This window comes from Caretta caretta, chromosome 6 (genome assembly GCF_965140235.1).
Source record: "Caretta caretta isolate rCarCar2 chromosome 6, rCarCar1.hap1, whole genome shotgun sequence".
NCBI lineage: Eukaryota > Metazoa > Chordata > Testudines > Cheloniidae > Caretta > Caretta caretta.
Window position 1 is genome coordinate 42,826,591 of NC_134211.1, and position 22,252 is coordinate 42,848,842.

The window sequence follows — 22,252 nt, forward strand, 5'->3', positions numbered from 1 at the left end:
ACATTTTGTCCTCCTAAATGTTTCCCTTACTCTCACCCAAAGATGATGATGTAATCCAGGGATCGGCAACTTTTGGCACACGGCCTGCCAGGGAAAGCCCCTGGCTGGCTGGGCCGGTTTGTTTACCTGCAGCATCTTCAGGTTCAGCCGATTGCAGCTTCCACTGGCCGCTGATCGCTGCTCCAGGCCCATCGGGGCTGTGGGAACCGGCGTGAGCCGAGGGATGGGCTGGCCGCCCTTCCCTGACGGGCTGCATGCCAAATGTTGCCAATCCCTGATGTAATTGGAGAGGATCCTGATTCAAAATCTTGGATTTGCACCTGGGAGAAGTCTACAGGTCACCTAGTTCAGACCCTTCCTGGAGAACTATGATATGCAACTATGCCCTCGCCTATGAAGTTCCATAAGATTCATTCTCAATCCCATTCAATCTCTATCTGAAATTGTTTTGGTGGACTTGCAACAGAGGGTCAGGTGCCACAAGTACACACATCGTACCCACCTCTATATTTTGTCATCACTATCAGCACCGTTTCCCAACTAACGGAGTGCTTGGAAACCGTCAGCACACAAATGAAGAGTAGTTGGCTGAAACCAAACCCAGGGAGGATCGAGGATATGGCAGTGGGGAGAATGAGACAGTTCAAAGAACTTGCCATCTCCACCCTAATCATCCTTCATCAAGGGCATTTTTAATGCTTTAAGGTCCCCATCCCCCTCATCAAGGATAGTCTTCAGCCAGACTGGGGCAGAGCTAAGGAAAGTTCATATTTAGACTGTAATGCAAAAATAGAAAGTGGAAAGAAAATCGGAAAATGAGGCATTTATTAAAATATGCTCTTTTTCTTCTTGCTTCAAAATCAGTGATGCTTGGGAAGTCCAAAGTGTTTACAGTGCTGTAACTTACCACTGTAGACTACTAGTCACCTATTTTTAAAGGACATAACACACTGTTTTCTTACATGGGTGCAGCATGGGTGCTGGAGGATAAATGACTGAATTGCTATGACAACTTGCTCTGACAGTTCAGATTGCGTAATCTTTGCTGATGGTTGTGTACTTTGCCATTTAAAAAAGGTAGTAGTTTACATATTTTCTGTGGGCTATCCTCTTAAGGAAGTCTGGCTAAAATATAGATGTCACTTGTAAGTAGAATTTGAATGCACCTTTTTTGTAGACTGAAATGTTTGCCTTCTTCAAAAGCAACATTCCTTTATTTTAAAACCAAACCAAAGATAATGGGCCAAAATCTGCCCTTGGATAAGTTTTCCACTGGGAGATTGTGGAATCTCCATCCTTTTTAAGAACAAGTTAGACAAACACCTGTCAGGAATGTCTAGGTAATACTTTGTCCTGTCTTAGTGCAAGGGATTGTACTAGGTCCCTTCCAATCCTACATTTCTATGATTCTATGATATGAGGACAGAATTTAGCACATTAATTCTCAAGCTTTTCATTGTGTAGTCCATTGAAAAGCCATTTTAAATGTCTGAGTCAAGAACGATGAAAGACTCTTTATCTCAGGGATCATTTATTTATAGAAAAATATTAATACCCAAAAAAGGGGTTCAGAATGAAAAGTGGCCCCCTCAAAACTTGATGGTTTATACAGTTGTGATTGTGGTACTGGTTCTAACTGCATACCCTTTATATAACTTCTTTCTGTGCCTTGGTGTACACACACACACCATGAGGGGGCCATCAGGGAGTTGGCAATGGTTCCTTGATTATCCACAGATCCCTAGTGTGGGTTAGAACAGATTAGGAACTGCTTTATTCTGCTCCAGATGACTCCGGTCCCCAAGGGACCGTTCACCAGCTGAAGGAAAGCAGAGGGCAGCACTCTCTAGGCACATCTTCATTTGACAGGAAAATCGAATTCCACTCAAGGCAGATGCTGTGCTGGGGTTGAGGGACATCTGGGGCAGTCTTATTAGGGCTGAATGGGGCTGATGCCTAGTTCACTAGTAGGACTGCTGCACAGCGTTTCTGTGCCCCAGGTCCAGCTGGGGACTGCTGTTATGGGGGCAAGAAGCACAACTCAAGCAACATGAGGAGGCCTGAGGAGCTGGACCTGAGGGACAGTGGTGGGGAGACAGTAGTAGCAATAATTACATGGTGCCAGAAGTATGTCCGAAAGGGGGTAGAGGGTGTCAGCAAAAATGCAAGCACAAGATGGGAGTTGGGTGAGGGAACAAAGAAAAGGAGTCCATAGAGAAGATGTCAAGGCTGATTCCCCACTCTGGCACTTGGAATGCAGAAGGTGGGGGCCCGCAAGGATTCTAAAAATTAATACTGACCACTCCAGGCTTGTCTTAAACTCCCAAGGTTACAGCTCCTCTCTGACCTTGGATGGGTAGATACTGCCACCACCCAAATGCAATACCCCTCGGAACCCAGGAAGGTGCCTTTGGGAATTCCTTCCTGTGGGGTACCCTCAAGCCCTTTCACCCCCACTCCGGGGAAGAGCTGAGAAAGAAAACAAAGGAAATTAGCTGTTGCCCCCAGCTAATTAAACAACGTGTACAAACCTCTTTGGTACAAACCAAAATTCCAATCCTGTTCTTAAAAAATATAAATTTTATTAAAAACAAAAAGAAAGAAAATACATCTGGATCTTAGGCTTTTGCTAGATTTAAAAAACCCACTTACAAAAATTATTCATCAAAGATAACCTTCCTGAGGTCCAGTTTAAAGGTTACAAGCAAAACAAAAAGCATTTGGGGTTAGCACAGAGAAGTCCACAAGCCAATAAGAAATAAACAGAAATAAACCTAACATTTCTAGACATTTTCTGATTTATGAGTAGGGTTTAGGTATGATCTGATGATTTCCATACCTGACAAAAAGCTTTTTACAGCATAGTCCCAGCCCTGTCTCTGCTCTGTCCCTTCTCTCCAGAGAACAGCAACAGAACAGAACAAAGTGAATTTTTTTCCCAATTTTAAAAAGTTCTAGCCTTCCCATTGCCTCTTTTGGCTGGGTGCCCACTCCTTTCCTTTTACCTGTGGACTTTTTAACCCTTTACAGGTAAAGCAAGTAGAGAACAGCTACTAAGAGGAATTTTATAGCTAACTGGCTGGCTGGGTGTCCACAAAAGGGAGTCCCCCTCCCCCCCCCCAATTTATCACACAAGGTGTAGAGGACCTGTGATAAATTAAGATGCAAAAGATCAGGAAGGTTGCTTTGGATCTTGCTTGCAAAGCTGCTTCACAATCAGAGCTAATACACCAACATACATCTTATGGTATCTGTCTGTCGAGCATGTCGTACAGTAGGGCCCTGATTCCTGACTGGGATCCCTAGGCGTGCTGCCAAAATACAATAATTAAATTTAAGAAAAGGACACATTACTTATTAATCTTACAACAAATGGGTGTTGCATTCCTCACCAATATTCTAACTTGCAGCAAGGAATACCAGTTTCCAGTGGGTGATGGCAGGCAATGCACACTACCTCATATGCATTTATATAGCAAACCCGTTACAGACATACAAAAGCCAACAAGCTATTACAGAGACAAGAGACACAGCTAGGGTGGGAATTATCCCAGAAAACTGCAGAAAGAAAATTACAGCAAACATTTGTGCATGAAGCTTTTCACAGAGAGAGGAGGGGACCTAATTCCTTGCTCAAATATCTTGAGGCTCACCACCATCTGGGTTGAAAAACAAGAACAGAAGGCTTCGTAGGGGTTCATGTTGCATCCGGTCAAGAATAAGAGAGAAGACTGAGTGATGTTTTTAATCAATTTTTAATTGAATGATGGGTCAAATGCTATCCCTGAGTCCATTCTGTTGACTTTGGTAGAATTACACCGGTGGTTAACGTGTCCCAACAATTCGGTAGCAGGATTGTCAGACTGTCTCATAATTGTACCATTTAACTTACCAAAAGAGAGAGGACTCAGGAATTTGTAGCCTCCAGAAGTGCTTTGGTTCAGTGTGCTATGTCTGGCATCAAACTCTCAGAAGATGATGTCGTGGAAGGTATTCCCCAGCCATTCTGAATCCTCTTTTCATAATACAAATAAGGTGCATTTGGACTTGAGGTCACTGGCTATGCCATGTAAAATAATCTATGGTGCTGGACTCCTACCAAGGATGCATGTTGTGACTAACAAAAAATGCTGTGCCATCCTATGAGACACACATTCATTTATCTTACCTACTACTGCCCAAAAATCCAATCCTTTTGGGCAATGGGCCACTTCCTGAATTTGTTCAACTTTACAACAATGGGATACTATGAATGACTGAATTATTCTGAGCGCACTAGTCAACCAGCGAGCTTAGATAATCATAACAGAGTGGATCTTGATAGTCATATAAATGCAAAGGTTTTCTCTCCCTCAATATTTTATTCCTTGGAAGCACTGCCCTATTTGTGGCTCCTAGGCACTATGGTAATACAGATAATAATAGGAATGAAAGAGAACCTAACATCATTAAGTAGTTAAATGTAATTTGTCTTACTCTTACAACTCTGAGCTGTACAGTCTAATGCAGCAGTTCCTTTAGTGCAGGTTATAAGTAGCAGTTCCATCGATGTAGCAATAGGATGCCTGTGATGAACACAGAGGAAGTACACTTTCGTCAGTTGATACATAGGTGTCTTTCAACCAGTCGCTTGCATGCCATATACCTGCAGGAGCTAGTGGCATTAGGGCCATGTCTACACTACAGCAGCACAACTATGGTACTGCAGCTATAGTGCCGTCATGTGGGTGCTTCCCACGTCAACAGAAGGGGTTTTTCCATCAATGTAGTTTATCTGTCTGAGAGGCAGTAGCTAGGTTGATGGAAGAATTTTTCCGTCAGCCTAGCCATGTCTACACCAGGAGTTAGGTCAACCTAGCAATGGCACTCAAGATGCAACATTTTTCACAACCCTGAGCGCATAGCTAGGTCAATCTAATTTTTAAGTGTAGACCAAGCCTTTGTAATCTGTATAGCAGTGTTACTTCCCAAATAGCATGTCTTGAATTGATGGTGCAATACCAGCACATCAGCATTTCTGTGCTCTCAATGTCATTCTTTGAAGTGTTGACCTCTTGAGTCAGTACTCTCGGAAGTGACTTTGATAATAAGAGATGAGGTTATCAAAATGCCTGGTGTAACCCTGCCACATTCCTTCATCTTCAAAAGTATCTTTAAGGCAATTGGGAGCAGCCCTTGTTGCTAATTAGCTGCATTAAACACTAGCCATTATCAACTGAATTCTCTGTAGCAAGCAGTCTGCTTGACTTATTAACAGCTTGACTCACAGGAACTGTCCTTGTCTGCCTATGCCCTTCTCCTCAGTGGCTGGCCTGGGGACTCTCCCATCCATTTTCTTTTTAATCTTTTTCCCAGGCTTTGGGGGCAGATACTTCCCTGCTGGAGCCTCCAAGTTATTCAGGCACACAATTTTACTTAAAGTTCCACTCACTTCCGGCCAAGGAGTTATTGGCTGTAGTGATTTTTCTGAACAATGCAAGACACTACTTAGTTCTCACCTCAGGTTGGGTCCTTGCAATACTCCTTCCCCTTCCTGCCTGAGAAGTAAGAGACAATGAATTAACTTTGTGTATTATGACACTGGCAAACACTTAAGACGAGACCATTGGGCTAACTCCGTATATCTGTGTTCTTAGCAGAACCACTAAGTGTGATATTCTGGAGAGTTTGGAAGTGTCTAATTCACTGTATTTTGACGTCAGGAGAACAGACCATGGGACAGTGTGTTGAACAGGAAATTCTTAGTGATTCTTTCATAGCGATGTTTCTCAGTAAGTGCATGATTACAAACCTTCCTCCATACGTCAGGATGCTTAATTTTTCAGCTCAGAGTGGCACATGAAATAGCCAAACTCAATTTTTAAAAAATTTCAGAAAATGAAAGGTGAAAGCGTATTTAGAGCCAGAAGTGATGACAGCCAGAATAATCTGCAAAATATTTGCAAGGTTGTATGGGAAAGTAGTGTTACTGAGATTTTTAGCAGCTGTACCATTCCCTGCACTGTCGTTTATGGTATAAATATTTGCATTTAATCAAGATCTTTTGATAGCTGATTTCCTTCTGCTTCATCACTCAGCAGCATAACTGTATTTTTCATTAGTCTTTTGCCAAAGAAATTAAGGGGATACCAAAAAAACAACTCTAGGCTAGATTGTGCATTTTAGTGCAGCCCTTTGGAAAGGGCATAAGCTGTGCTGCTTCAGGAAGAGCCTCACGAACCACTGGACCTCTGAGAGGCCTGATTCTTCCCAGGGTCCTCTGTTGTTATCAGGGTGGAGGAATTTGCTACAGTTCATTTGAAGGTGTAGGACTCCCTCCCCCGGCCCCACCATGGAGCCGGCCCGTGTTGTTGCCAAGCCTGGCAGGAGGACAATGGAATAATAGCTCTGCCTAGTGCCCATACAGTCTGTTTCCTGGGAGGGGACATCTGATGCACAACCCCTGCATTCCCCCCAGCACTCACGGCAAGAGCTAAGTAGCCTTAATGTAATTATCCTAGGAAGGGACTCTTTACTCCCTTGGTTGGCTGCTTTGGGGCTGGTCAAAATCTAGCCCATGAAGACTATTCTTGACGAACTGGAGAAAAGAGTTTGATTTCTGTGTTAAACTATAGATATTTAGGGACCAGTCCTTCAAGGTAAGGAGAACTCCTTTGAGGTGTGGAGTTGTCATCCGCTTCCATTGCAGGGAGGAGGCACTCAACACCTCGCTGGACTGGGTAAATATTGTACTTTTTTTTTTTTACAGCAAAATTTAGCTCCCACCCTTTTTCTTTTAAAGAATTTTCAGGGGTACTAAGCAATGATGTATTTTTTTATAGTGCAGGAGCCCTGCAGACGTGACCTGAAGAAGGTAATTCTGTCATGTGTGAAGAAATTTTTGGAGATTTTCTTGTATGATGACGTCACACACAATAAAGCACTCATATTCATCATCTAACCGTCTTCCAGTAAATTTTATTTCACTGAAAATCTGTGCAATAGCAATTATGCGACTGTATCTGTTGGTGATAAGTACGCATACTATATCAAGATAAAACAGTCATAACCCAGCTTTTATGTGCCAGACTTTGTAGCAAGGCCAGGGCCGGCTCCAGGCACCAGCTTTGCAAGCAGGTTTTCTGGGCGGAATTTAGAATGGGGAGGCAGTCCGTGTCCCGCAGCGGCAATTCGGTGGCTACTGCTTGGGGCGGCAGAATTGGTAGAGCCGCCCCTGAGCAAGGCACATCTGAAGTACACATATAGTTAGTCAAAAAGCCCATTAACGGTGCATGTAAAATATTGTTTTTGCAACATAAATAGTCTCCACAAACTTCAAATAAGGGCAGGATTAACTGGTATGCTTCAGCTATTTTTGGGCCACTCCATAAAGCTAATTTAACTAGCTGATCAGAGCAGGTTTATAGTGGTTTTCTACCAACTCCCACTTATGCTGAAGATTCCTGCCCCCTCCCCATCCCAGCAGTCCTGACATACATCCCACCGACCACAGCCCCCAACATCACCCACTTAGAATCATAGAATATCAGGGTTGGAAGGGACCTCAGGAGGTCATCTAGTCCAACCCCCTGCTCAAAAGCAGGACCCATACCCAATTAAATCATCCCAGCCAGGGCTTTGTCAAGCCTGACCTTAAAAACTTCTAAGGAAGGAGATTCCACCACCTCCCTAGGTAATGCATTCCAGTGTTTCACCACCCTCCTAGTGAAAAAGTTTTTCCTAATATCCAACCTAAACCTCCCCCACTGCAACTTGAGACCATTACTCCTTGTCCTGTCCTCTTCCACCACTGAGAATAGTCTAGAACCATCCTCTCTGGAACTACCTCTCAGGTAGTTGAAAGCAGCTATCAAACCCCCCCTCATTCTTCTCTTCTGCAGACTAAACAATCCCAGTTCCCTCAGCCTCTCCTCATAAGTCATGTGTTCCAGACCCCTAATCATTTTTGTTGCCCTTCGCTGGACTCTCTCCAATTTATCCACATCCTTCTTGTAGTGTGGGGCCCAAAACTGGACACAGTACTCCAGATGAGGCCTCACCAATGTCGAATAGAGGGGGACGATCACGTCCCTCGATCTGCTCGCTGTGCCCCTACTTATACATCCCAAAATGCCATTGGCCTTCTTGGCAACAAGGGCACACTGCTGGCTCATATCCAGCTTCTCGTCCACTGTCACCCCTAGTCCTTTTCCTTTTCCTTTTCCACTTGCTTCCAACATCCAGGAGCAATGCTCTGGACTGGTCTGGCAACACTACCTCCCTAGTTTTGAGACATCTCTCCCTTGATAAAGCTCTGGTTTTTCCTTCCAGAGACAAACTGACACGCAAATAGATGGTAGATAGTCCATGACTACGCTACAGAGCCTGAGCTGACACAGCTATGCTAGCATAGCCCTCTAGTGTAGATGCAGCATAAACCAACAAAAACTGTTTTTCTGCCTGCTTAGGAATACCACCTCTACGAACAATGTTACCAATGCCACTCTTCTGTCGGCGTAGCTGAGTCTACACTGGGGTTTTTGTTGCTATAGCTACGTCTGCTGTTCATGTGGTTTTTTTCATACCCACTGTTGGGGGGAAATTTCTGTTTTGGCATTAATACCCATATGCCCATCTTGAATTTCTGGCAACAACAGCTAGGAATCCATCTTGGCTGCCCTTCTTCCCCCACTTCAGGTATAGTTTCCCACCCTTTCTACCGAAAAGGTGGGAAACCAAGTAGCCATGTGGCATGTCATCTGCCCGGGAACAGCAGGGCATATAGGGGCTAGCACACCAGAAGGACGGGGCTGCCCATCTGAGTGGCTGAGTGCTGGACCACAGCAGTGTGGACTACTTGGGTGCGTAAGCCAGAGCACGGCGCCTTAGGGTGGTGAGAGGGTTTAACACACTTGCACGCAAGGGTGAGCTGCTAGGGGCCACTCTCTCATCGGGATCTTACTTGCACCTGCGATGACGCAGGGAGGGAGAAAGAAGAATCACCAGCATCAAGCAGAGTTCTCGCCTGCCTCTTGCCTGAGGTCCACTCTTCACCATAATGAGCGACCTGATTGGTTCCAGACCTGATTTGTGTCATGAGGCTCCAGACGCAAATTGCAAGAAATGGTAGGGTCCTTTTAAGTCTTCCATACCCCTCACTTGGGACCTGTCTTAGGGAGGGAGAAAACCCTTTTTGGTCACAGTCAGTATAGTTGTAGAGCCACCTTTACCTATTTACCTTACTCACCTGTGTTGGGAGTCCTTTAAAGTATACCCCGTTTACTTGTGCACCTGTTGTTGATCTAATAAACGTACCTGTGTTTTGCTCCTGCACTGCCTTGTTGGTTTTTATTTTGTGCGATCTTAAACCCCGATGATAGATACGGGTAGGGAGATGAATCTCTTGACTGGTCTCCGGCCTTCCTACAACCAGTCAACACTCTGACACAACATAGCTATGCCAATAGAAGTTAAAAGTGTAAATTGAGCCTGATTGTGTGTGTTTTTAATTTAGTTTGTAATCTTCCACCAAAAATCCTGGGCATGGCTCAAACAATCTGTTGATCTTCCATTCATTCCTTCTCTAACATGTGTTAAGAATAACGCTGAGAATCTGACTTCGGGCTTTTCAGTTACAGCACATATGCAAAACAAGTGAAGATGTGGGATCCCCCCCCCCATTTCTCTTTGGCTGGTTTTGAACGAAACCTTATTCTATGAAGAAAAATATCCCCATCCTGATCGCTTCAGCAGAAGAAAGTTTGTTAAAATGGTGCATAATATTTTAGTCTTAGCCAACTGGGTAACCATAGTTGGAACCTCCTGATGAGAAGCCATGGTCCCCAAGGCTAGTACACGCATGATAAATGTATATTTGGAAAACTGATTAGTACAGCCTTTGCACACTTGGCCAGTTGCATCCTGTTTCCTGGAAAGTTGCCAGACTTAAGCTAAACGGAAATGTAATGGATTGCAGTTTTTCTGTTGGTTGGTTGCAACAGGCTGAATAAACAGGAGTTGCCTTAAGGTAGACTAAGTATTCCTATTTAAAGTCACGCAAGCCTTGCTTTTGCTTCGTTGCATCTTGTTTCTAGTGCACAATATGTTGCTTCCGTGACAGTGGATGGTATTGGTGTTCAACTTATTTTTTTTTTTTAATAAAAAATATTGTAGCAGATGTTTGACCAAATCCCAAAGCAACTGCTGCTGTTCATAAATTTGTGGGGAATGGTGGTTTTTTTTTAATAAATGCTAGATTATCAATATCAATAACTGTCAGCTGATATAACTTGGGGCTATATGTTCAGTTTGTTTCTGTTTGTGTAAGAGTTTCTGTTTTGATTTTTAAAAATCAGTTTGCATTTTCTTTTAATAAATAGCTGTGTTTTGGAGCTAACTGGCAAAATGCAGGTTCATAAGTGCTCATACACTTTGCAGGGAGCCAACACATTTTATACATATTAGTTCTCAGTGCATTTTTTAGGAAATCATTAAAAAGAAAGACCTGCATGCTTTTTCAAGAAAAAAAATGTAAAATCTAAATTTAATACAAACCATTTACAGCAACTGGCTGGGAAACATAGCATTGAACTTATTTGTTTTTCATTGCCATGCAAGTTTTTCAGTTGTTTGAATTCTAAAAAATAAAAAATCATGAGATTTAAAAAAATATATTGATCAGTATTAGATCTTTTTAGGTTTTTTGGCCTTCTGGTGTCAAAGCCTTTAGACTGCACTTGGGGCACGTCCTCAGTTTTTCTCTGTACCCTCTGTAACCGGAGGGCTAGAAACTGATTTTAACAAAAACAAACAAACAAAAAAAAAGCTGAGTGTCTTGTGTATTTACCTGTCTCCAGGAAACAGGGCTTTAAGAACAACACACGGTGACAATGTGACTTGCCATAAAATTACAAGAGTTTTCTCTTGTCTTATACTTGCATTGTAAGCAGTTTGGGGGCAGGGACCATCTTTTTGTTCCATGTTTGCACAGTGCCTGACACAATGGGGTCCTGGTCCGTGACTAAGGTTTCTAGGTGCTAGAGTAATGCTACCAATAAATACAGAGTTGGCAACACTGCATACTTGTACCTCTGCAGTTTGTTGTATTTGAGAGTGTGGGAAAGAGTAAGGTTTTTTTGAATCTGGAAAACATGTACAGCAATTAGCACAATGGGGCCATGGCCTTGATTGGGGCTTTTAGGTGCTACTGTAATTTTTAAAAAAAGTAGTGTGCCTGAACTATGCATATTAAAATTCCAATCCTGCTAAGTCTTTGTGATTTGAATAGTTCCATTTATTTCAGTAAGACTTCTTTTCTTGCATGCTTTTTACACTCTTGCTTCAATCTTTGGAGTATCAGGGTCTACAGCTGCAATTCTTCTGATGGATTCTGACCATGACTACGTAAACCATGTTGTCAAACCTTAGACCTGGGGGGTTTATTCATGCCACCAGAGTCCCAAGTGACATTTGTGGAACAAATTCACAAAAATTATAAACTCCCTTTTTCTTTGGCTTGCTAGTACATGGACACGGATAACACTTGTTACACCATCGCCTTCCTGTTCATGAAGGACAGTCACTCCTCCATTTGTTTATATACAAAAATATTATTGTTGTCAGGTGGACTGGAAGCTAATTAATATGCAGCAGTTTATTATGGCATGCATTCAATCATAGGCAGATTTCCATAGCAGACAGAATTAATGTCTAGGATGATCTGTTACACACAGTGAGAGATTACAAAGATGAGATGAACAAAATAGTAATTTTGCTACCTTTTTACCACTCTAAGACTGGAGTGAAGAAACATAAGAACGGCCACATTGGATCAGACCAGTAGTCCACCTAGCCCACTATAGAGTCTCTGACAATGCCAGATGCTTCAGAAAGAGTGAACAGAACACGGCAATTTCAAGTGATCCATCCCCTGTTGTCCAGGCCCAGCTTCTGGCAGTTGGAGAGTTAGGGATAGCCAGAGTATGGGATTGCATTCCTGACCATCTTGATGAGCAGCTATGGATGGACCTATCCTCCATGAATTTATCTAATTCTTTTTGAAACTCAGTTATACTTTTGGCCTTCACCACATCCCATGACAATGAGTTCTATAGGTTTTACTGAGCATTATGTGAAGAAGTACTTCCTTTTGTTATTTTTAAACCTGCTACCTATTAATCAGGTTGATGGGTTTGTTGCTATTACTGTAATCTCCCCTTTAGAAACAATATGCTAGTGTTTTCCCCTTGATGCTGGATCAATTTACAATTATCTGGAACAGAGATGATCATTTGTAATCTGCTCTTAACTTTTTTTTTTTTTTACAAAGAAAAAGTCAGAAACAATTATTGTTTTGTATAAATGATCCCATTGTATGTTTCCATTGTATAATCTACACTGATGTCTTCAGATCTCAATTTAGATAATAAAGCAAATAAGGAAGCTAATATTTTGGCTGACATGATCCTTTGTTGTAATGTTCTCATTCTTTGGCAGCTAGGGATTACCAGGTGGCCTGCATTTTATCTTTTACCTTAATAAAATATCTAGTGTCGCAAATATTAGGAACTCAGCAAAGTTAGACCACGCAGCAAGTACCCATCTGGAAGTTGGCAAAAGGTTTGAAGAAAATACAAGGGGAAAAATAAGTAGCTGAAATTCTGTTGCTTGAGTGTTTTTTTTCACCTTGTGTTCTGAAGAAACTTCTGTACTTATTATAGTGATTATTAATGTTAGTTTGTTAAGGTGGATTGCATTAGTATCTAGGAGAGACTTGGCCTCATTGAAATCAATGAGAGCTTTGTGATTGACTTCAGTGGACCCAGGCTGTCGCTCCGAATCTAGTAGTGAACGTCATCTGAATTTTAAGATGTTCAGCACACACCTTTTTCCACATCCTTCTGTCTAGCAACTAACTCTTGCTGCTTGACTGCATAGTTTCTTTAGAAGCTGGTGGCTAGATTAAAAACGTGGATAACTGAGTATTCTTTTCACCTAAACTATGCTGGAAGCCTCAGGAACATGTTGATAGCAGTTAACTCATTTTTCAAACCCAGGTTCATAAGAAGAATCTTAACTCATCCATTGGTGTGTTAGTTTTACATTTTCAGTCTCTCCTTTAATTGCTATAAATAAGGGGCTGAAGAATGAGGAAGCCTTCTGATTTTTTTACAGGGTCATGTTCTTGGGGTGATACCAGACTTTATTGATTTTTTGAGCAAGGGTGGCTGGGTGGGAATATAAACATATTCTTAAATTATCATAAAGGAAAACCTCAAGTTGGAAAGAGTCTGTGTGAGCGCTCTCTACTTTCTGAGAGCTGCTTCTTCATGTATTGCATTAATCCGATAACTATAGTAAAAGTAAGAGGAAAGTATATGATTACATGGGTTGATCACAAATTTGGCTCCAGATAAGTGATTTTAATGCATTATGCTTTACTGAAAATGTGTAATTGTGAGTGAATGGTGGTAAATGTGAGGATCGCAGATATGGTATAATCTGATGCAAGTTTTGATGCATTGATGGTTTCATCTATTAGACAGTAAAATATAGTGTATTTTCAGAGTCTGAATTATTATTACAATTTTTTTCCAGACGACTGGCTGGCAATGACCTTTCTTTTATCCATACGAAGGCCTTGTCTGGGTTGAAAGAACTCAAAGTGCTGTAAGTAATCAAATTTTAGAGCTTCACAGCTTGCTGTGTACTTTCTTCTTGCACAGTCAGCATGTTTACTGATAGGCTGGACAGAAACAGAATTTTTTGTTCAGACAGTACACTAACATGAAAATCTTTGCTGCTTTGTTATTTTTTCCATAATCCCTTGGGAGTGCTAACCTTGAAGACGATGTGCATTCAATAATAAAAACAGTTGTCACCTGGATTAAACTGTAATTATTACATTTTATTGGAGTAATAATGTTTGACTCCCAGATATGTCTTGTGGTAGAAAAATACTAACTGTTAGACCACAGGGTGTCTCTCTTTTTCTCCTTCCTCTCTGGCTATCCAAAAGAGAGAGAAACAATGGACCCAAGAGGGTTCAGAGGAAGCCACCTAGGCTTTTCTCCTTCTATCCCGTCAGGAGTTCAGATGCTACTGTAATGTATGTAGTATGAGAGCCTAAATAGTTTTGGGGTGCCATTCCAACTCCCTTAGAAAATATATAACACTGCCAGTAACTCCTGTAACTGAAATTGACCAGTAGAGGGATTTCTAAGCGAGGCAGTGCCACTCTTGCTGTGCCCTATTTGTCCCCAGCAAATGAGAATATCCACTACAGCTGCTGCTCTACAGTTAAGGCTGAAACTAGCTTCCTGTTACAAACCAGATTTTAAAAATGAAACCAATCTCTGTCCTGAAGTTTTAGCGCTTGGGTAACGGGGGTGCGTTTAAACGAAGACTGGCCCAATAGAGCAGGGATACAAAGAGGATGGCCCCTGAGGGGAAGAAAGGGAAATCTTCAGTGAGGAAAGAAGCGTAGGCCCAGGAGTAAGAGGGGAGGACTGAGAAACTCCTCATCTGCAACAGTGCTACAGGCGGTTTTGTAAGGTAAATGCAGGGAAGGTACTCAAAATCAGCCCCTATAAGGTATCTCAAGTACAGGTGCCAGCACTTTCCAATGTGCCAGGGGGTGCTTGATCCCTGGCTCTGTCCCAGGCCCCGCCCCCACTCCACCCCTTTCCACAAGGCCTTGCCCCTCCTCTTCCTGCTCTGTTCCACCCCGTCCCCTGAGTGTGTCATGCCCCTCCCACCCAGCACCTCCTGCATGCTGTGAAAGAGCTAATCGTGGGAGGCGTGGAGAGGGAGGGAGGGGGAGGCGCTGATTGGTGGAGGAGCAGGGGAGCCTACCGGGGGTGCTCTGCACCCTCCATTTTTTCCCTGTGGGTGCTCTAGCCCCAGAGCACCCACTGAGTCAGTGCCTATGATCTGAAGCTGGGCATCCAACATTTTTGTCAATTCTTACAAAATTTAAACCTAAGTATATTAGCTGACTGTTAATGTACTTGCATAGTTACACTTACACAAACCATCTATTGACCCGTTTCATAACAGCAAACAGATCAACCATTAAAATGCTGTTGATAAAAAATATTCTTCACCGCGACCAAAACGTTGTCTTATAAGGTAACTTATAGAAGAATTGATATAACTTAATGTAGCCTGTCACTACCTTTCTTTAGAAATCTCTCTATAAAATCAACAATGTACATCTCACAGTATGGTTCCATTATAGAACAAAATGGAGGAGCAAAGGTAAGTGTGGGTGAGGCTATAGAGAATGGTGAAGAGAACAGGCTGGATTCCTGAATAGTTCGTTGCAGACTCTCTACCATTTTGTATTTTTTTGCTGACATTATTCACTAACATTTCTGTGTGCCCAGAAATGCTTTATAATCAGCACACTATGCAAATGCAATTATTAAAATAAATTATACTTTGGTGCCATTTTTCTAGAAATAGAGGAATCAGTAGAAACAACCATGAAAATGCAAGCACTGGTAAATAATAAAATGCCATTTATTGGAGCAAATTGAGCTCCAATGTAAATTGTTGCAGCTCCCAATGAAGTCAAGGGGAATTGCAACAGTTTATATCAGAGATGATTTTGGCCCATTATATTCAAGAAATCTGGCCCATTTATGTAGATTGTTTAATTAATGGAGTGATTGTGTAAGTAGCTGAAGCAAGACATTTTCACGATTATTTTAAAATTGTCGTTGAGTATTTTGTCTTGAGAATTCCAAAATGCGTTTTCTTGTGCAAAAAGTCCACTAACGAGGAATATGATCTCTTATGTCAAATAGAAGATACTTTAAAGATTATTGTGAAAATCTTTCACTAACAAAGATTTTTCTACAGAACCCTACAGAACAATCAGCTGAAGACTGTACCTAATGAGGCCATTAGAGGACTAAGTGGTTTACAATCCCTGTAAGTTTTTTTTTTTTATTCCTCTTCCCTCTCTCTGTTTATCTCTCTTCCACTTCTGCCCCTGCCTCCACAACCCTATATACATATTTGCTGCATTCTAGAATACATTGAAATGCAATGATTTATGTAAAATAATGCTTGTGGGCTTAATATGTTAATTTGAAGTGGAGCAGAAATTTCAATCAAACATAGAAAGGAATTTCGCAATGTTATCTCTGAAAAGAATAATTTCATAAATCCGTCCATCAGAAAGAATGTAAATACAGTGCAGATATGGAAGGTCCACATTGGATGGTCCAGCATGTCTTAAGGTATTAAGCAACTTAAAGAATTGTGCAGAAGTTTGCGAATCTTTCATGGTTGGGAGGACGCGTTTGCTGATTGGTTGAGATTTTCATAGCATTCATTTTAATGGAATTCATTTAAATCCTGTAGGCTGCTAAGGAAATCACCACCATTATTTCCAGCCACCCACAAAGTATCGTACAGGGGCTTTTATTATCTTGTGGCTTTTGGTGGTTTGGCTCCTCTTGCAGGGCATTTTGATCAGATCTTGATGGTCAGTTGCACCTCTGAACAAGGTGAATGTTTTTCTGCCCTCTCCCTATCTACTTTCTGTTCCTCACATGCCAAAATCCTGGTTTCTGCACAAAGGTCCTCTCCCCTCCAACTCTGCAGTTGGTCATGGAGCACCAGTTACAAGTTTTGCACAGCTGCTTCCCCACTCCATAAGCAGGGATCTTGGGCACTGCAGTCTCATAGTTGTGATCCTGTGGGCTGTGCTCTGCTACGCCCCCGCCTTTTCTCCCCTTCTCTGGAAACCAAAAGAGACTGCCCCAGACAGTCTAAGGATTGGCTACAGCATGCGCTGCTGTGGAGCAGTGGGTTACAGCGTGCAAGTGTGTGGCATTGACTTATGCAGCCTCCCCCTGCTGTTCTGCTGCTTCTTGGATGCTACACACACGAAAGGTGGTTGGGGTTGTGGGCAGAGCTTGAGCACAGCAGAATACAACATAGGCATTTCTCAACAGCTGCTGGTGAGTCAGTCTATAGACCATCCAGCCTCTGTGGATCCAAGAGTAGGGCTGATACGTGCTATCCCCCATCCCCATCAGTTATGCAGCCTTTTCTTGATACATGCAAGTGAACCACTTTAATTTTCATGGGGAACTACTGTACATATCTCTGGAGAGATTATACTCCAGTGTATGTTATCTGCCTGAATTTAAAAGGACTACACGCTGGTGTCTAGGGATGTCTCATGCTAAGAAGAAAACACTTCAAATAATGCTTCATTGTTGTGATGTGCTCCTTATCGAGTAGAAAGTTCTTTTTTCTTGTTATCAATATTCTGCTGGTGTTGCAGAAAAGATTATATCCATTAATAGTCTCACGGTCTGGAATCTATACTTTTGATCTGTACTGAATATGCTTTTGTTTTCAAGTACATACAGCATTTCTGATTAAACAGTCCTCTGATTAAGCCTTAGATTATTTAACCCAGCAGTTGATGGTTTTGATAACAATTTGTGATTAAAAGGAAAGAAGAAAAACCCAAGGCAACAGCAGTGAATGAACAAATTAATGCAGAGCCATTCTTTATAATGTGTTTATTAAAATTAAATGAATGAAGTGAAAGTCACCCTAGCAGCTGTATTGGGGACGGATGAGTTATAGGTGATGTGAATGTTGAAGAGTTTGAAGAGGAGGACACTAACAAAAAAAAAAACCCTATTTTTCCCCCTTTTCAGATCCCAAGTTGAGTTTACAAGACTATCAGTTAGAAAATGTATTAAGCATCTGGATGTCATTGAGCATAAATGTTGGAACCCCACAATGACATGTTAGCAGTCGCTTTTCAGACTATTTTTTTCTCTAGAGAGATGGATTCAAGTTAGATTTCTCTTTCACTCCACACAAACACCACAATACAAACACCACAACTTGTTACAGTTGGCAGCCACTTGATATCAACACTGTGGTGATGTTTTAGTTTGAGACAGGTGCATTGGTAGATGTGTACGTGGAAAAAACATGTAAGGCAAATTGTGCTGGGCCTTAGAATATACTATCTCTTTCGTGGATACTAAAGTTTCCATTTATAATAGAACAACAATAAATTAGGGATTGATCCTGCAAACCCTCAAGTCACAGAGTTCACAGTGGGCAGGATTGGGCACATAATTTCCATGTCAGAAAATATAAAGACATTGATATGAGTGTGCTTCTGTATTAATAAGATGACCTTTGACATAGGAATTTGCCCTAAAAAAAAATCTCTGGCCACTCAGCTGGGATGATCTTTGTATAAAACAGCTAGCTGTTTTCATGATGCATGCTAGAAAATTGCTGCTGACTTTTATTTATTTATATAATCTCCATTCAAAAACTACACGTTCAAACATCAATTAATGGGTTGTCTCTTGGCAGGCCCACAACTTGCTGTGAAGGAAGCTTTAAGGGAGATTTTTTTTTCTTGGTGAAGACACAACTTATTCTTTCCTTAACATTTCAGAATATCCTGATAACCATTTGGTTTGCGGTTCCTGCATAGCTGTATAGCTTTTGTTTTATTGCACGAAGATGCAGGCTGCATAGATAGTTGCCACGTTGTATGTGTTCATGATTCCCATAAATGTACCTGGTTGAAAATAAATAAAATAATTACAGAAGCTTTACAATTCTTAATGTTTGCGTGATAGCTGGACAGTAGCCAGTGTGGTTCTGAATACACAGAGGCAAATCTATATTTTCTGTTGATATTGGCTATTTTCCCAAGTGTGTTTTCCTGAAGAAAGCTAGAATATGGTCATTATTTATGAAGAGTGCAGTTTACCAAAATGAAGGGTTACAGTGAATGGAAACACCTCAGAATGCTTTATCTGCAATGATGTGTTTTCACATTGCAAGATGCAATGATGTCTTTGAGCAAAAACATGGCTCTCAAGTAAATTACCAAGACAAAATGTACCAATTTGTTTTTTCTCATCGAAATTATACCTGGTGTTAGGAACCTGTCAAATGTGGAGCCCAATTAATGAATTGCTTTTTGACTTACTGCCAAATATTAACAGTATATGCTTGTCACTTACAGTGTTTGGCATCCGTAGCTTACACAGGTAGAAAAGTGACCTTGTTCCCATCTGAGATTAGAAATGGATGCGGAGAAGTTAGACTTGCTCAGGGTCACAAAAGGAGTCAGTGGAGGTGCCAAAGATGGAAACCGAAGGAGAGTCTCTCTTCCACTCTGACCCATATACACAGCTCCAGCAGCTTACAGTGGCTATCGGGAACCAATGGAGAATTGCCTGGTATGGGGCCTGCACAGAGCCACCGTAGGCAGCCCTACATGCCCACCTCAGAAACCACAGCATCAGAGGCATGTTGGGACAGGAGAGTGGGTATCTCTATAGCACTTGCTGATTTTTGGGTTGTAATACAAATTGTAGGGAGTCCTTGGGAGGCTGCTGTAAATTAGAGCAACCCCGTACTACTCTGATTTATGCCAAAGGCCATGCCAGCCCCCAGCCAGTCCAAAATTTAAAGCAACTTTTACCAACTCTCTTCCAAGGATGGAGTCATAGCAGAGGATTTCTCCTCAGGTCCCCTAACTGTGTTGAAACCCTGACATGCTAAAATTATATAATGAACCTTGATATGCCTCATTTAGGTATGCAAAATAGAATAATCTTTTTATCCAAGGACTTTATAATGTTTTATAAAGTTGTATTACCCCATTATTCCACATAGGAGTGAAGTGAAGGGCTTGGCTCAGTAGGCCAGCAGGGAATAGAGACCCAGATTTTGCTTAACAGATTTTGCTGTTCTAAAAAACCCAGACAGCATTGACCGATATCATTTTCCTGAAAGGAAATTAAACTGGCCATCTTTAACGTTTTGAACAGAACGTTAAAGTTCTTCTCAAATACTTGAATATTTTTAAAGTAGCATTAAGTAGAAGCTCCTGCTTCACTGTTTTGCATGGAGTTATTTGTAGTGGAAGAGTTCAGGTGTGCTAAGTGGAGGGACAAGAGGCATGTTCAAGTTGGGTTAACAGAACTACTCTATCATTTGTCCTTCAGTTACAGGAAAAGAGCTGTCTGTATATGGAGGTCAGTCCCTGCAACCTCGCTCCTGCTTGTTTCTGGTTCTACCATATTTCCATTTTTCCCTCAAGATCCTAACTTTCAACTCTATAATCACTGTGGCTGAGATTCTCAAAGCTGCCTAAAGGATTTGGACACTTAGTTCCCATTCATTTTAATGGGATTTGGGGGTCTAAATCCATGAGTCGGCTTTAAAAATCTTAGCCAGTAGCAATCAGAGTATCAGAGAAAGAAGTTCATTGTACTGATGACTTTGCATAACTGCAGTACAGGAAATCCCGTTATTCTTCCAGCAGTGATAGACTCCTTCTGTGGCCTTCCCCTATATATATGTGAATAATTATTGTATTCTATAGTAGCTGAAAGCATTGCAATGTGCTGTAGCTAATAAAGGATTTTTGCTTATCGTCTTTATAACATTTTTACATATTAAGTTAGTGAGAAGTGTGAAAAAATATTCAAATGTGTGTGTGTTAAAACTTAAATCACTTTTAAAATGCCATTATTTCCTGGCTTACTTCCTCTTAAAGGTTTCATAGTAGCAGCCGTGTAAGTCTTTATCTGCAAAAAGAAAAGCAGTACTTGTGGCACCTTAGAGACTAACACATTTATTTGAGCATAAGCTTTCGTGAGCTACAGCTCACTTCATCGGATGCATACAGTGGAAAATAAGGTGGGGAGATTTTATATACACAGAGAACATGAAACAATGGGTGTTACTGTACACACTGTAGCAAGAGTGATCAGGTAAGGTGAGCTATTACCAGCAGGAGAGCAGGGGGTGGGGGGTGGAAACCTTTTGTAGTGATAATCAAGGTGGGCCATTTCCAGCAGTTGACAAGAACATGTGAGGAACAGTGAGGGGGAATAAACATGGGGAAATAGTTTTACTTTGTGTAATGAAACATCCATTCCCAGTCTTTATTCAAGCGTAAGTTAATTGTAATCCAGTTTGCAAATTAATTCCAATTCAGCAGTCTCTCGTTGGAGTCTGTTTTTGAAGTTTTTTTGTTGAAGAATTGCCACTTTTAGGTCTGTAATCGAGTGACCAAAGAGACTGAAGTGTTCTCAGACTGGTTTTTGAATGTTATAATTCTTGACATCTGCTGGTAATAGCTCACCTTACCTGATCACTCTTGTTACAGTGTGTATGGTAACACCCATTGTTTCATGTTCTCTGTGTATATAAATCTCCCCACTGTATTTTCCACGGTATGCATCCGATGAAGTGAGCTGTAGCTCACGAAAGCTCATGCTCAAATAAATTGGTTAGTCTCTAAGGTGCCACAAGTACTCCTTTTCTTCCTGTTAAAGTGACACATTCCACTACCATTACTCATGTTGGATAGTACCTTATTCCAGGTTGTCCCAATGACTCATGGACATAAGATGACAGAATCTGTCCCCAAAAATCTGCTTTAAAAGACCTCTGTTTCTCTTCTCTTGTTTGTTCCTGTAGTGATAATGCTGAATTTTGACATGGCTGTCATTCCTCCAGCGATGTAACAATGTTGCATCATAAACAGAATTATGACTTGTCAGGTACAAGCAGCAGGAAGATTGGGTAGGGAAAGGTGTGGTGGGGGTGTTTTATGTTTAAATATCTAGCATAATAGAGGAAGCCCAATAAATTGCTTTCGGAAGTAAATGAATTCCCATCTCCTCTTGGCTCCTTCATCTGACTTGAAATGAAAATACATCTTTTAAATCAAAAACTTCAATTCCAAAATATCAGTGGTAGGAAACAACCTCTCATGTAGTGACTACAATGTCAGTACTCATAATTCACTGCGTTGGTGATCTAAGCAAGCCAAAGATGAAATGTTCCCTGTATTACTATGTAATCATAGTGTAGTCTTTCCTGCCATGCCAAGTTGTCAATTTCACAGGCTTTTTAATTAAGAAGGGTAGATTTGTTTGCATTAAAACATTTTTAAAAGGTGATATTTAATGCAGTCTTAGTTATTAAAGTTTGCTTTTCTCACTATACATATAATTTACACACATGTACATACGGATACACACACGCACACAAAATATTTTCACTGGCTTGGATCTATACAACAAACTTCTCTGGCAAAGGTAGTGATGAAGTATGCTTCCTAACCAATATAGCTGTGCCAGCAAAAGCCCTCAGTGTAGATTCAGTTGCACCATCAAAACTACAATTTTACCGGTAGCTTATTTTGCTCTGGACTGGAATAAGCTATACTTACACAAGTGTAGCAGGA

The 22,252-nt window shown here is 41.3% G+C and overlaps 1 protein-coding gene across 2 annotated transcripts in view; it reads left to right on the plus strand.

Moving 5' to 3' along the window:
- LGR4 (leucine rich repeat containing G protein-coupled receptor 4) overlaps positions 1–22,252 on the plus strand; it is a 123,236-nt gene that overhangs the window by 69,517 nt on the left and 31,467 nt on the right. For both annotated transcript variants that reach the window (XM_048853995.2, XM_048853993.2), the window contains exons 3-4: positions 13,576–13,647; positions 15,844–15,915. In XM_048853995.2, the coding sequence (XP_048709952.1) occupies positions 13,576–13,647; positions 15,844–15,915 (144 nt within the window). The remainder of the gene's footprint in view (positions 1–13,575; positions 13,648–15,843; positions 15,916–22,252) is intronic.